Source organism: Euleptes europaea, chromosome 11 (genome assembly GCF_029931775.1).
Source record: "Euleptes europaea isolate rEulEur1 chromosome 11, rEulEur1.hap1, whole genome shotgun sequence".
NCBI classification, from domain to species: Eukaryota; Metazoa; Chordata; class Lepidosauria; order Squamata; family Sphaerodactylidae; genus Euleptes; species Euleptes europaea.
In genome coordinates, this window is record NC_079322.1 from 71,091,048 (window position 1) to 71,104,613 (window position 13,566).

The 13,566-nt window shown below is 46.4% G+C and overlaps 1 protein-coding gene across 2 annotated transcripts in view; it reads right to left on the reverse strand.

Moving 5' to 3' along the window:
• Positions 1 to 6,190: 6,190 nt before the first annotated feature.
• The window catches only part of ACTR3B (actin related protein 3B), a 42,806-nt gene continuing 35,430 nt past the window's right edge, over positions 6,191 to 13,566 (reverse strand). Inside the window, exons 10-12 of one of the 2 annotated variants that reach the window (XM_056857497.1) lie at positions 9,465 to 9,590; positions 8,698 to 8,781; positions 6,191 to 6,323 (exon numbers count right to left, since the gene is read on the reverse strand). In XM_056857497.1, coding sequence (XP_056713475.1) covers positions 6,216 to 6,323; positions 8,698 to 8,781; positions 9,465 to 9,590 — 318 coding nt within the window. In that variant the 3' untranslated portion in view covers positions 6,191 to 6,215. Of the gene's footprint in view, positions 6,328 to 8,697; positions 8,782 to 9,464; positions 9,591 to 13,566 lie in introns of both variants that reach the window. The other variant, XM_056857498.1, reaches the window with a different exon arrangement.

A 13,566-nucleotide genomic window follows, 5' to 3' on the forward strand; every position in this document is an offset into this window, starting at 1 on the left:
TCATCCCCAACCTTGTTTTATTGAAACACGAGGTTTAGACTGGCTGAATGCAGGCAAATTTGTACCCTTTTTTTGTACCCACAAATTATGAAGATGAGGAGGAGGAAGATGAGGAAGAAGATGAAGGTGATGAAGAAGATGAAGAAGACGACGACGATGATGAAGACGATGAAGATGAGTTTATATGCCGACTTTCTCTACCACGTAAGGAAGAATCAAACAGGCTTACAATCCCCTCCCCACAACAGACACCCAGCGAGGTAGGTGGGGCTAACAGAGCTGTGACTGGGCCAGGGTCACCCAGCTGGCTCCATGTGGAGGTGTGGGGAAACAAATCCAGTTCACCAGATTAGCCTCCGCCGCTCATGTGGAGGAGTGGGGAATCAAACTCGGTTCTCCAGATCAAAGTCCACAGCTCCAAACCACCGCTCTTAACCACTACACCACGCTGGCTCTCTAGTAACTAATTCAAAATTACTCTGAACCTAACAAGCTCCCTTGGCACAATGAGGATTCAAACTTGAGTCTCCCAGATCCTAGTCTGACGCTCTAACCACTACACCACAGTGGTTCTCAGGGCTTGCTTCTGTGGCCCCTTGCAGGTATACATAGGGGTGAAGCATAAACTGGCCTCTCTACAACTGCAATGTTTTCCCTCTAACATTTAAAGTTTCTCCTTATAGACAAGAAACTGAAGGGTACAGACATTATAGTTTTAGGATTACACCATTTAAAAAATAGTGATGCGTGAATGAGACATAGCTCCTTGGAAACCAGTGGATCCTACAGCTGGGAGATGCACATATCAGAGGTACAAGAAGACCAGCAATTACTTGTTGAATGTGCACTCAGATGCATAGCTTGGTTTGCTACCATATGGGGGGTTGAATTGCGCTGAAATGCATGTGACTAGCTTCTAATTATGTTTGGAAGAATGGCAGGGCGTCTCTCTAACTAAACTCCCAGGGACACTCCAGCTCCGCTGTCATGAACGCAGCTGAAGAATCTGTCCACGAATACGGCCAACATGGTGTAGTGGTTAAGAGCGGTGGTTTGGAGCGGTGGACTCTGATCTGGAGAACCAGGTTTAATTCCCCCACTCCTTCACATGAACGGCAGACGCTAATCTGGTGAACCGGGTTGGTTCTCCCCCTCCTCCACATGAAGCCAGCTGGGTGACCTTGGGCTAGTCACACTCTCTCAGCCCCTCCTACCTCACAGGGTGTCTGTTGTGGGAAGGGAAGGCGATTGTAAGCCGGTTTGATTCTTCCTTAAGTGGTAGAGGAAGTCGGCATATAAAAACCAACTCTTCTTCTCGCAGAGCTTTGTATGGGTGTATGCTTCCTCCACTCTAAAAGCCAAATCCTGATATCAAGAGAGCCTTGAAAGATTTGTGCATTACACTGCAGTGGGAATTTAGCGATTAATTACAGGCATTTCATTCATCTACATTTTAATTAAAATGTGCCTCCTTATCAGGATCTAAAGCTTGCTGAGGGATCGAATGCACTGTGCGAGAGCATTTTTTAAACCAGTAATGGTCTAACATCATCCCCTTCCTGCTCATGGAGATAAAAGCTTCACTTTCATAGAGACTTTCTAATAGTCTCATCAGCTGCAACTAACTGGTTTTCTATTAAGGCCAAGAGGCAGCCATTAATAGAGAGAATCATCTTCTATCACTTTCGCCTTCCATAGGAAATAATGTACAGCTTCAATAAGGAATTTAACGGGTTTCCTGTTGGTCGGGGATGTTCACAAGAACAATACAAGAAAGAGCCCGATTTCTATTTTAACTAGAATTTCTGAACGATACCGTAGTGAAAATGGAGCCCTGCCTTTTCGAGCTCTTCCCAACCATTCCCGCAGAAGAGAGGTACGCTCACTTGCCAATTAGCACTTTAAACCCATTGCAAACGTAACATAAGTGCTGCAAACACAAGAAGCAGCCTTTCATTGAGTCAGCTCCTCGGTCTATCAAGGTCACTAATGTCTGCTCTGACTGGCAGCTGCTCTCCAGGGTCTCAGAAGTTTTTCACAGCACCTACTGTCTGATCTTTTTAGCTAAAGGTGCAGGAGATTGAACCTGGGATCTGGAAGACCCGGGTTCAAATTGCTACTCTGCCATGGATTCTTGCTGGGTGACCTTGGGATACATATTCTCAGCTTGACCTATCACACAGGGTGGTTGTGAGGATAAAATGGAGGAATGCAAGCCTTTTTGGGTCCCCCACTGGGGAGAAAGGTGGGGTATAAATGAAGCTAAATAAATAATACCACTGAGCCACAGCCCCTCCACCATTAATAAGGTGTGGCTCTTTAATAATGCTTTGCAATTATTAAGCGTATCTGTAAAATGCTAAGCGTGCATTACCAATGTAAAGGCTGAGAAACAAGCTTTATCTTTAAAGAAAGCCTCCGGATGTAGGGCATTTCTGCATTCTCACGTTTCCTCGCTTCTAAATTCCTGTTTCTTGCGGGGGGGGGGGTGTATTTCAGTTCCGCACGTGTTTTGCTCCCTCTAGTGGTTGACTCAACATCAAAGAGCTTTAAATCTGGCATTAAAAATCTCCAGTTTAAATCTGCAAGGAGATACACTGGATTTAAAGCTGGCTGAACATCAGATCAACCACTAGGGGGAGCAAAACACGTGCAGAACTGACTTCCCACCCACCCACCCCCAAAGACACAGGAATTTTCTGGGAGACTCAAAGGTACTCTGAGCTTGATGTTTTTCTTGTTCAATTCCCAGAAGCTGACTCTATATGACAGAGAAGCGTCCACATAAGCTTTTGTCTAAACAGAATGTTTGTGCCATTTAATGGTCTCAGATTTTTCTTTAAGAGGAGCTAATTGTTAGGAGAATAAGAGCTTGGAGAAGCAGATGAGGGAAAGCAGCAGGGGTTTTTAGGAGTGTGTGCATCCACCAAGTTAGCAGCAGGGGAGACTACCCCTTGAGGTGGGGGATCACTTTCTCTCAGGTCTGACATGGTTGTAGAGGATCTGTTGCCTTACAGGAGCACCGCCTTACCTCCACTTCCATTGTATCCATGCATTTAGAAGCATTTAGAGTCCCATCCTCTGCTGCCAACAGAAACAGCTCCCTGCCCTCCTCTCAGTGACAGCCCTTCAAATACTTGCGGAAAGTATTTCTTTAGATGCTGGCCTCTATTTAAATTATTTATAGGCTTGCCTTTCCCCTAAACAAATGGGAACCAGGGCAGGTAACAACAAATAAAGCATAAAAAATAGAGAACAGCATTTTTTTAAATTGCAATAGTTGGGAAACATATTTGGCTTCCAAACTTCATTTGGCTATGCTGAGGTGGATTTACAGACTGAGCAGATCAGCACTGCAGCCAAGTAAGATAGCCCTGGCTTCATTCAAAGGCGCATTTCTTCAACACAGGGCACGCTCCTTAGCACTATTGAACTACAAATGGTGTATCCATGAATGGTGTGTTCTAAGCAAATAGTTCATCCTGGCTCATCAGGGCACAGACAGAATAATTACAGTATAGGCAGCCGCAGACTCATTTAAAAACTTTACTCGACAGGGCCATAATTATAGCTTGTCCCTAATCCTTTAATTGCCACTGGCATTTGATGTATTGTGGGCTATACCACCTGATAAATGGGAGGGGGGACCCAGAATGCTCTGAGGCAATAAGCCGAACAGGCAGCAAAGTAACAGGAGTGGCCTCTTAAATAAAATGTGTGACTAAATAGGGAAAACCTGTGAAAGGAACCATGATGGAGAACAGAGCCGGACAACAGACAGAGGGGATGCATGCTAGTTCCCACCAACAGTATGAGTATTTGTCTGCTTTGAGACATTATTTCTGCAGGACATTTATGAATCTCGCCTGCACACCTGAAATTTAACAACAGCTGCTTCAGAGGATGTCTACGCCTGCCCCATAGCCAGGTTGATTTAGTAGTTATCCCATTGCCTGAGGAGAAAAATCTGAGGAGAAAGTCTCCCACAGGGCACCCTCACCAAATTTCAACTCCCAGCATTCTTTGGAGGAAGCCATGACATTGTAAAGTGGTATAACTAGGCCCATCAGCTGTAGTTTAGGAAATTCTTGGAGCTTTTGGGGCAGTGCCAAGGGATGGCAGAGTTTGGGGAGCAGAGGGGGCTCAGCTGGGATGGGATACCATAAATGTGATGTGATATCAGACCTTGGAAGATGCCATTTTCTCCAGGGGAACATCTCTGCCCCTGGAGGTTGGCAACCCTACTACAGATATATAGGTTTGTAAAGGAGATATTCCCATGGGTAAATAAGGGCTGGACCAAAGTTTGCCTAATGCCTAAGTATGATTAGAGAATCAACCTCAGTTTGATTGCAAGGAATGGACAGAGAGAAACACCCAAACGGACATTATACAGAGCAGCTAAGGCAATTGCCAGACCAAATCGTTGTCCAAATCACTGTCCTTTGTGTGTGGAAAGTGCTGTCAAGTCGCAGCCGACTTGTGGCAACCCCTTATCGGGTTTTCAAGGCAAAAGACTAACAGAGGTGGTTTGCCATTGCCTTCCTCTGCATAGCAACCCTGTATTCTTTGGTGGCCTCCCATCCAAAAACTAACCGGGGCCAACCCTGCTTGGCTTCTGAGTTCTGACAAGATCAGGCTTGCCTGAGCATCCAGGTCAGCACAACCACTGTCCTACACTGAACCTAAAACAACAACAACAACAAAAATTTAAACCAAACCTATTTAAAAATGGATGTAACTGATCACTATTCTGCAACACAATATGTACTTTCATAGTTTCATTGCACATCAACTCTCTACGTAATGCTTTTCGATTAAGCAAGAGATTACGTATTTCTGCTTCCATCTACCTCTCTGGTGGTTTCGAATAAGCTTTCCCCTCCAGCATCTTTAGACACTTGTTTGGCACAACTAAAAAAAAATTATTCCAGATGAGAGAGAACAGCAGGATCATAAAGAATGGATTGTTTACAGGAAGATCAGCACTTCAAGTCACGTCAAGGGTTTGCTAATTGTATTTAATTGAAAGTTCCGCGGTGAGACATAAGTGCAACGTTCTTCAGATTTGTAACAAAGAAGCCTGTGCACTATTAAGCATTTACTGGCAAGGCAGCTCAACTGATAGGGTAATGGGATGGAAGGCCAGCCACCTCCAGTTGGCAAGATTGTTAACAAAGGTCATTACTGAACCACTTGCAGCTGAGTTGGACTGGATGACCCTGGTGGTCCCTTCCAATTCTATGATTCTAGGTGTTGGGTTTGTTTGTTTTTTAACAATTCACCGCCAGTATAGCAATACATGTAAACACGTTAACAGCTTTTATTTCGCTAGCAGTTGACAGCTTTTCATTCACCACTCAACCTGCCCCCCATTTTTTAAAAAAATACACACAAATATTAAATAAATAGTAGCAATAAATCTCATAACGATATTTTCAGGGGCTTTAAAAAAGACATTTCACTTAAATCAAGTGGTACCTTAAAAGAAAAACACACACACACCCCAAAAGGAGGCAAACCAGTACACTGCAACACAACTGGAAGCCGGCATCACTGCCACCAATTCCAGCAACATCACTTGCTGTTTGCATTCAACCCAGAAAACCCATTGCAATAGTATTCATAAAATACAAAATTCTCTGAAATAAACATTCGTATTGCATGGTTAGAGCATTACATTCATCTACAAACTAAGGCCCCCACATTTTTACAATCTAATATGTTCTGGGAAGGCCATTAGGCTCCATGAAGCCAAAGGCGATGACTGACTAGCCCTGGGTCTCCCCCTTGATGGACAGGTTGCATGGCTGAGACCCGCGGATACAAATCTCTAAGCATCCCTTCCCGGTTCCAGAAGGAACATGACAGCGAGGAAAGGTTTGGCTTGTATTCCCGGCCTCTGTTTCTCCCCACAACTCCTGCGTTCTCACAGTCTCCCAAGATGGAAGGGTTTGCCCATTGGCTAGAAGCTACTGTTGAGGAAAGGAGAGGCTCACAGAGTTGGCACGTAGGTGGCTTTTTGCCAGAACGGTTCCAGGTTATCTGTTGCATTGCAAGCCGTGGCTCCGACGCACACGGCGGGACCGAAGTACTCTCCGCCAAGGCAAGTGGCCGTACAACACCACAGCTTAGCTTTTCAAACCAAGCGTTCTCCTCTTCTCCCAAAACCGCAGGAGCTCCATCAGACACAGCAGACAATAGAGCGGATACTTCTACCCGAAACAGGCGCTAGGACATAACTCCAAAGACAGGATTATGACGGCAAATGCTAGGGCCATACTCTTCATAATCTTTCTTGGTGTGACATACTTGGAAGAACTCTGGCTGAGAAGGGTAAAAAGAAAAACAAAAAAAGACAAGAAGCGGGCATGAAAAAACTTATACAAAAACCAAGGCAAAAATCATTTTGCAGCTGGTACCGGTGAGACACAACATTAAGACCACAGCTAGATTCGAATCCAGCAGCACCTCAGAGACCAATGAGATTTTCAGGTATGAGCATTTGAAAGTCAAAACTCCCTTCATCATATACCAGATACAGCTCTGACTTTCAAAAGCTCATCCCCAGAAAATGCTGTTGATCTCTAAGGTGCTCCTGGACTTGCATCTAGGTCTTCTACTGCAGACTAACACTGCTCCCCTAAGAAAACTATCAGCGCCATAGATGCTACAATGAAAGTGGTAGAGAATTTGCACCAGGAAGATGCAAAGAGGCCACTCCAGCACAGATTTGGAACCATTTCCTGTGGAAACAGCAGCAGCAATAAGGTCCACTACGCATAGTTAAATTGTGGAACTCCCTGCCCCAGGATGCAGTGATGGCTGCCAACCTGGAAGGCTTTAAGAGGGGAGTGGACATGTTCATGGAGGAGAGGATTACCCATGGCCACTAGTAAAAATGGATACTAGTCATGATGCATACCTATTCTCTCCAGGATCAGAGGAGCATTCCTATATATTAGGTGCTGTGGAATGCAGGCAGGACAATGCTGCTGCAGCCGTCTTGTTTGTGGGCTTCCTAGAGGCATCTGGTTGGCCACTGTGTGAACGGACTGCTGGACTTGATGGACCTTGGTCTGATCCAGCATGGCCTTTCTTATGTTCTTACATAAGAAGAACAGCAGCATCCCACGTGTGAAAGACCGGGTCCAGGCTATTTCATCAATTTGTCCCAAAGCTAATCAAAAGGCAAGTTTACGGATATTTATTTTGGGTCTATTTAAGGTTGCAGAGGCATGGCTTAGATGTAGAGTGCACACTTTGCATACAGGGGGTCCTGGGGTCAATCCTTGGCATCTACACTTAAAGGACTCAGTATATGGCAACTTTGTGACTCAGTATATGGCAGCTTTGTGTGTTACTCCACCAGGTGACAGAAATCTAGAAGTCGTGCAGAATCCAAAAAGCTCTGGTCCTACCTCACACCAAGTATACACCATGCCAAAACGTCAAGGTGAATATTTGGAGTGTGGTCTGCTTAAATCCCTGTCTATATCACTTTGACTGCATAATTCAGCAGAAGGTGGTTTGCCATTTCTCTCCCCACCCCTTACATGTCATGGGCTTTGCATGGACATATATGCTATTGGGTGGCTACATTTCCTATTAATATATAAGAAAAGAGGAACCAGAACCTCACTGGCCCCTGCAAACTTCTCCTACGGAATACACTTATGGGTTTCTCTTCTGTCACCTTTCCAAATCTGCTTAACACTGAATCAGACCCTTGGTCCATCAAAGTTGGTATTTTCAGACTGGCAACAGTTCTCCGGGGTTTCAGGCTGAGGTCTTTCACATCACTTACAGCCTGATTCCTTTTACATGGAGATGCTGGGGATTGAACCTGGAACCTTCTGCCTGCCAAGCAGATGCTCTTCTGCTGAGCCCTCCCCCTTTGCTCTAGTTCAGGGACAGGCGACCTTTTTGGTTCAAGTGCCAAAAAACCAAAACACCTACCTGTAAAGATGTCAGTGCATTGGCAGACAAAATGGGCAGGGGTGGGGAAAGAAAAGGTGTACCTGGCCAGTGGCGCTGCCACCACCTCAGAGGCTTGGTCCCTCAGAGGGAGAACTGGCTTTAATAGCCAAGCTAAATGCATCTGTTATGCCACTGTTTGGCACGGGTTGTCCACCCCGCTCTAGTCCAAAGCAGATCAAATCATATCTCCCTAGATTGTAATGCAAGTTTTACTAGGATAATACAGTGGCGGAGAGTGGTAAACTGCAGTATTGCAGTCCAAAGCTTTGCTCATGACCTGAGTTTGATCCCAACGGAAGTTGGTTTCAGGTAGCCGGCTCAAGGTTGACTCAGCCTTCTATCCTTCCGAGGTCGGTAAAATGAATACCCAGCTCGCTGGGGGTAAAGGGAAGATGACTGGGGAAGGCACTGGCAAACCACCCCATAAACAAAGTCTGCCTAGGAAATGTCGGGATGTGACATCACCCCATGGGTCAAGAATGACCCGGTGCTTGCACAGGGGACCTTTACCTTTACCTAATACAGCACAGAGTCTGTCTCTTAATGTAATATCAGAGCATGCCCATCAATGGAAAGAACACTGAGCTTTCGCTGATCTGCTAGGGAAGTCTGAGAAAAAGATAATCTTCACTGTGCGTGAGAGACAGGAGCAGGACGCTCTCTGGATCTCTTCCAGGACCACCGTTCTACAACAGTGTGACTTCACAGGACACCTACTGTGGATGCGAGCATGGAACCTCCAAACCAGACTGCGTAGCGCTGCATATGGTGACTTATCACTTGCACGTCCACCGGCTTGGGCTGGAAAGCAAAGACAACCGCTCGTTCAGTGCGCCATCAGACACAGCATGAGAGAGCATCAGACCAATGGTCCATCTCAAGCACAACTTCTCTGGTCCTAGAAAGGTTTACAGCTCAACCCTACATCTCAAGAGGCTGCTGTGAGGGAGGGAGGGGGGGAAGGAGGGAGGGAGGGAGGGAAGGAAGGCCACCAAGAAATATTTTTAAACAAATCGGTCTGCAGCAGAATCGCCACCGGGACTCCAGAGGAATCCACCAGGGGAGGCAGAGAGATCTCTCCCCCACCCTCGATTTCCCCCCTTACCTGCGTGAACTTTTAACTGCAGTGATTCAAGTTGCTCAAGAGGCAAGGGCCCAGTTCGTTCTCTCCCTGTCTCTCTGGCACAGGGTGCTGCTGGGGCAAATGCCACCAAGCCGCCTCCACAGATGCTCTGAAAGCTGGCATTTTCTCCAATCAGACAACAGGATGCAAGGCTCATGTGCTCGCTTCCTCGTGCGCTTGTGGAAGCCACGGACACTATTTTGCCTTGGCCACAGCAGCTCAGCACTGGACAGTGGCTTGAGTCAATGCTTTCACCACCCTGGCAAAACCGTCTCTTGGTTTATGAGCTTCATTAACAGCAACATGTGCCCTCGTCTGGCTCACTGGCAGCTTTTTAATAGGCAGTAAAACTCTTGTTTACCTTTATCCGGCCTCCGCTGAGCTCTTCACTAGCCTTCAGTCGGGCGTCCACGACCCTTTTCAAGTCTCTCTGCAGCCGGCGTCCAAAATCCCTGAACATTGTGGATCCTCCTGAAAGAACCACATTCTACAGGGCAAAGAAAGAATGTTTTTTTTTCTCCCGTGAGGCTTTATAACCCAGAAGTGGCATGGAGCGCATGGCTAATTCAAATCTATGGGAAAGCTCTACTGGAAAGCCCCAAAAGCCCTGCCTTGAGAATAACATCCCGATAGAAAAGTGAGAAATGAGTGGCATTACCCTTTGATTGCATGGCAAAACGGGCTGTTTCCCTGGTCTGCGCTGTGGGCAGATCGGACAGCCTGCTTATTCTCGCTGCGTGTGTTTGCGACATGCTTAAGACCGACATGGGTGTCAATAAACCTGCCCTTAGCTAACAGAGCTACACCAACACACACACTTTCACTCAGGATTTAACAAAAGATTAACTGTAAGGGTGTTGAAAAGAAAGGTCTAAAGCCCAAAGGAGCTTAGATTTCACAGAGAAAGTTAATGCTGACCATCCAAAGCACTTCTTCAAACTAAACCTTGCCGCTTCAAAAAGAGCGGCAAAGAGCCTCTCAGCTGTGCCTATGGTTTCCTCGCGCTGTGCATAGTCAACTTTTTTGGAGAATGGACAGGGAGAAGCTTTTCTCCTGCTCTCACAACACTAGAACGCGAGGGTCATCTGCTGAAGATGGAGGGTGAGAGATTCAAAACAGATAAAAGGAAGTATTTCTTCACACAAGGCATAGTTAAATGGTGGAACTCCCTGCCCCAGGTTGTGGTGATGGTTGCCAACTTGGAAGGTTTTAAGAGGGGACAAGTTCAGGGAGGAGAGGGCTATCCATAGCTACTAGTAAAAATGGATACTAGTCATGATGCATACCTATTCTCTCCAGTGCCAGAGGAGGATGCCTATTATATTAGGAGCTTTGGAACCCAGGCAGGATAATGCTGCTGCAGTGGTCTTGTTTGGGGGCTTCCTAGAGGCACCTGGTTGGCCACTGTGTGAACAGACTGCTGGATTTGATGGGCCTTGGCATGATCCAGCAGGGCTTTTCTTATGTTCTTATGAGAATCGTGTCTGTTAATGCTAAACACCGTACAAGAAAAAAACCTACGTGGCAGCACGGGGCCAACATTTCCTGGAAGGGAATTTGCTGTTTCATGAGTCAAAATATCTTCTTTGCTCTTTTACTGGAACTGCAGAGAATTCAAGCCTGCTTATGATGGGGAGACCACACATTGTTCAGGGGAGGGGGCAGTCACTTGAGCCCATCTAGTTTGGATGCATCATAACGAAGGAAATAGCAATGCTGTGACTAATCCCACAACTTTCAGGCACCACAACGTGGAGGAAGATCTCAGAGCCAGAGAGATGCTGCAGAAGAACTGGGAGAAGCCACGTCATGCTTGGCCCCAGCAACTTCAGTAGCTTCCATAAGGGTTGCCTGTTTGCCTTTGAGCAAATTATTGCCCCCCAAGCCAAAACGGCTGTGCATGTGCCTTGCTGAACAACCAGGCGCAGCCATCTTTGGAGGACTCCCAAAAAGGCACTGGAGCTACTCAAAGTGTATGACACAAAAACAGAGCAGAGCAGGGCAAGGAGAAAAGTACAGCTGAAGCCATGGCTCAGTGGTAGAGCCTCTGCTTGGCATGCAGAAGGTCCCAGGTTCAATCCCCGACATCTCCAGTTAAAGGCACTAGGCAAGTATGTGATGTGAAAGACCCCTGCCTGAGACCCTGGAGAGCAGCTGCCGGTCTGAGAAGAATACTGACTTCGATGGACCAAGGGTCTGATTCAGTATAAGGCAGCTTCTTGTGTTCATGTGTGTTCAAAATGTGTGTGTGTGTGTGTGTGTGTGTTAAGTGCCGTCAAGTCACTTCCGATTCATGGCAACCCTATGAATCAATGTCCTCCAAAACGTCTTATCTTTAACAGCCTTGCTCAGGTCTTTCAAACTGAGGGCCGTAGATTCTTTTATTGAATCAATCCATCTCTTGTTGGGGCTTCCTCTTTTCCTGCTGCCTTCACCTTTTCCTAGCACAATTGTCTTTTCCCGTGACTCTTGTCTTCTCATAATGTGATCAAAGTACGACAGCCTCAGTTTAATCATTTTAGCTTCTAGGGTCAGTTCAGGCTTGATTTGATCTATAACCCACTGATTTGTTTTTTTAGAAAAGCAAAATACCCAGCAAGTATTCGCATGACTGGAAGCTTCTTCAGAAGCAAAGATCCAGCACAGCCGGAGCTTTTCGCATATGTCTATGTACTTCCTGCACCCCACCTTCCTCACCAGTGAAATGTCCTTAAGTTGGCCGAAAACCGCCACTGGATAAAACCACTGCTTGTCAGAAGCCACCCAAAACAATCTTTATATTTCCTTAGAGAGATCCCAATTTAAACAACAGGAATCAAAAGTAAAGCAAAGGGGTGGGGAGCAGGGCAGGGCTACTCCAAAATGGGCAGAATGCTTATGAGGCCTGAGAAGAATTTTCTCAGTTCCCAGATCTTGCCTTCCAAGCCCATGAGAAGGATGATGGCACCCAGCTTGGCAAAATCCCGCCCCCCTCCTTACGCCAGCTCGAATTCCACCAGTGGCAGAAGCTGAATCACCTTCATCGCAGCACATTTGCAAACAAAATTCTGTTGCACGGGAAGAAGATAAGTTGGTTTTTATATGCTGACTTTCTCTGCCACTCAAGGAAGAATCAAACTGGCTTACAATCACAGTCCCTTCCCCTCCCCACAACAGACACCCTATGAGGTAGGTGGGGCTGAGAGAGCTGTGACTAGCCCAAGGTCACCCAGCTGGCTTCATGTGGAGGAGTGGGGAAACCAACCCTGTTCACCAGATTAGCTTCTGCCATTCTCATGTGGAGAAGTGGGGAATCAAACCCGGTTCTCCAGATCAGACTCCACCACTTATGGCAACCCAGTGGGGCTTTCAAAGCAGTTCTGAGCTCCGTATAAACATTCAAAGTGATCTTGACTTTCCCTGAGAAACAAGGGCAAGGAAACCGTGCGGTCAAGAGGCAAGCTTTCAAAAAGCCACCGGTTTCATTTCAGTTGGAAGAATATCGTATTCCAGACACTCCACCAGCCAGGCATTTCATGATGGTCAGACAGTGCCACCTATCTACTGCATGGGTTTCTAAGACACCCCCCTTACAACTGGCTTAAAAGTTTTGAAGATATCTGGTTATCCAAAATATCTGTCTGTGTTTTTTTGTTTTTGGTACAACAGGAAGCAAGGTTCAGCAAGTCTTTTAAAAGAATGAAATTTTGCACCCTGATTCTAAACATCTTTTGCTGGAAGCACTGTCAATCTCAGCAAAGCTGGCTTGAACACATTGAGCACATGAAGCTGCCTTCTACTGAACTGGACCCTCGGTCCACCAAAGTTAGTATTGTCTACTCAGACTGGCAGCGGCTCTCCAGGGTCTCAGGCAGAGGTATTTCACCTCTAAATGGAGATGCTGGGGATTGAACCTGGGACCTTCTGCATGCCAATCAGAGGCTCTACCACTGAGCTATGGCCCTTCCCCATTCCAAGCCTCTCCTGCTCCAAGCCTCTCCTGTTGGAGGAAAATCTCAAACAAGGCTGAGCAGAGGGGCAGCACAAAAGCCATCAATTCAAGTGAGAGTGCTCAGGATTGCCACCAGCATGCTGCTAAAGCAGTTACAAGCCCAGACGTACATCAGGATGGGGGATAAACCAGCAGTGGTATTTTATCATCCCACTGACCGTCCTCAGCAGCTGGTTATTTACTACCAACCTACAGAAAAATCTATCTATCTTCCTCACATAATGCAAAATTCTCTCTCCTTTCTTTTATTGCTTTCCTCTAATTCCTTCCCACTTGCCCCTACGGTCAGATTGCACCTGCCGTGATATTTTATGAACATATGACCAGCAATGAATAGTGAGTTGTTACTGAATAGTAGAGAAAGATGTCAGCAGCTCCCCCCCCCAAAAAAAATGGGGATAAAGAAGGCAGTGATGACCGTGCCCCCCCAAACAGCAATAAAGATGACAGTGGCTGCGCCTCCCCCTAAAAA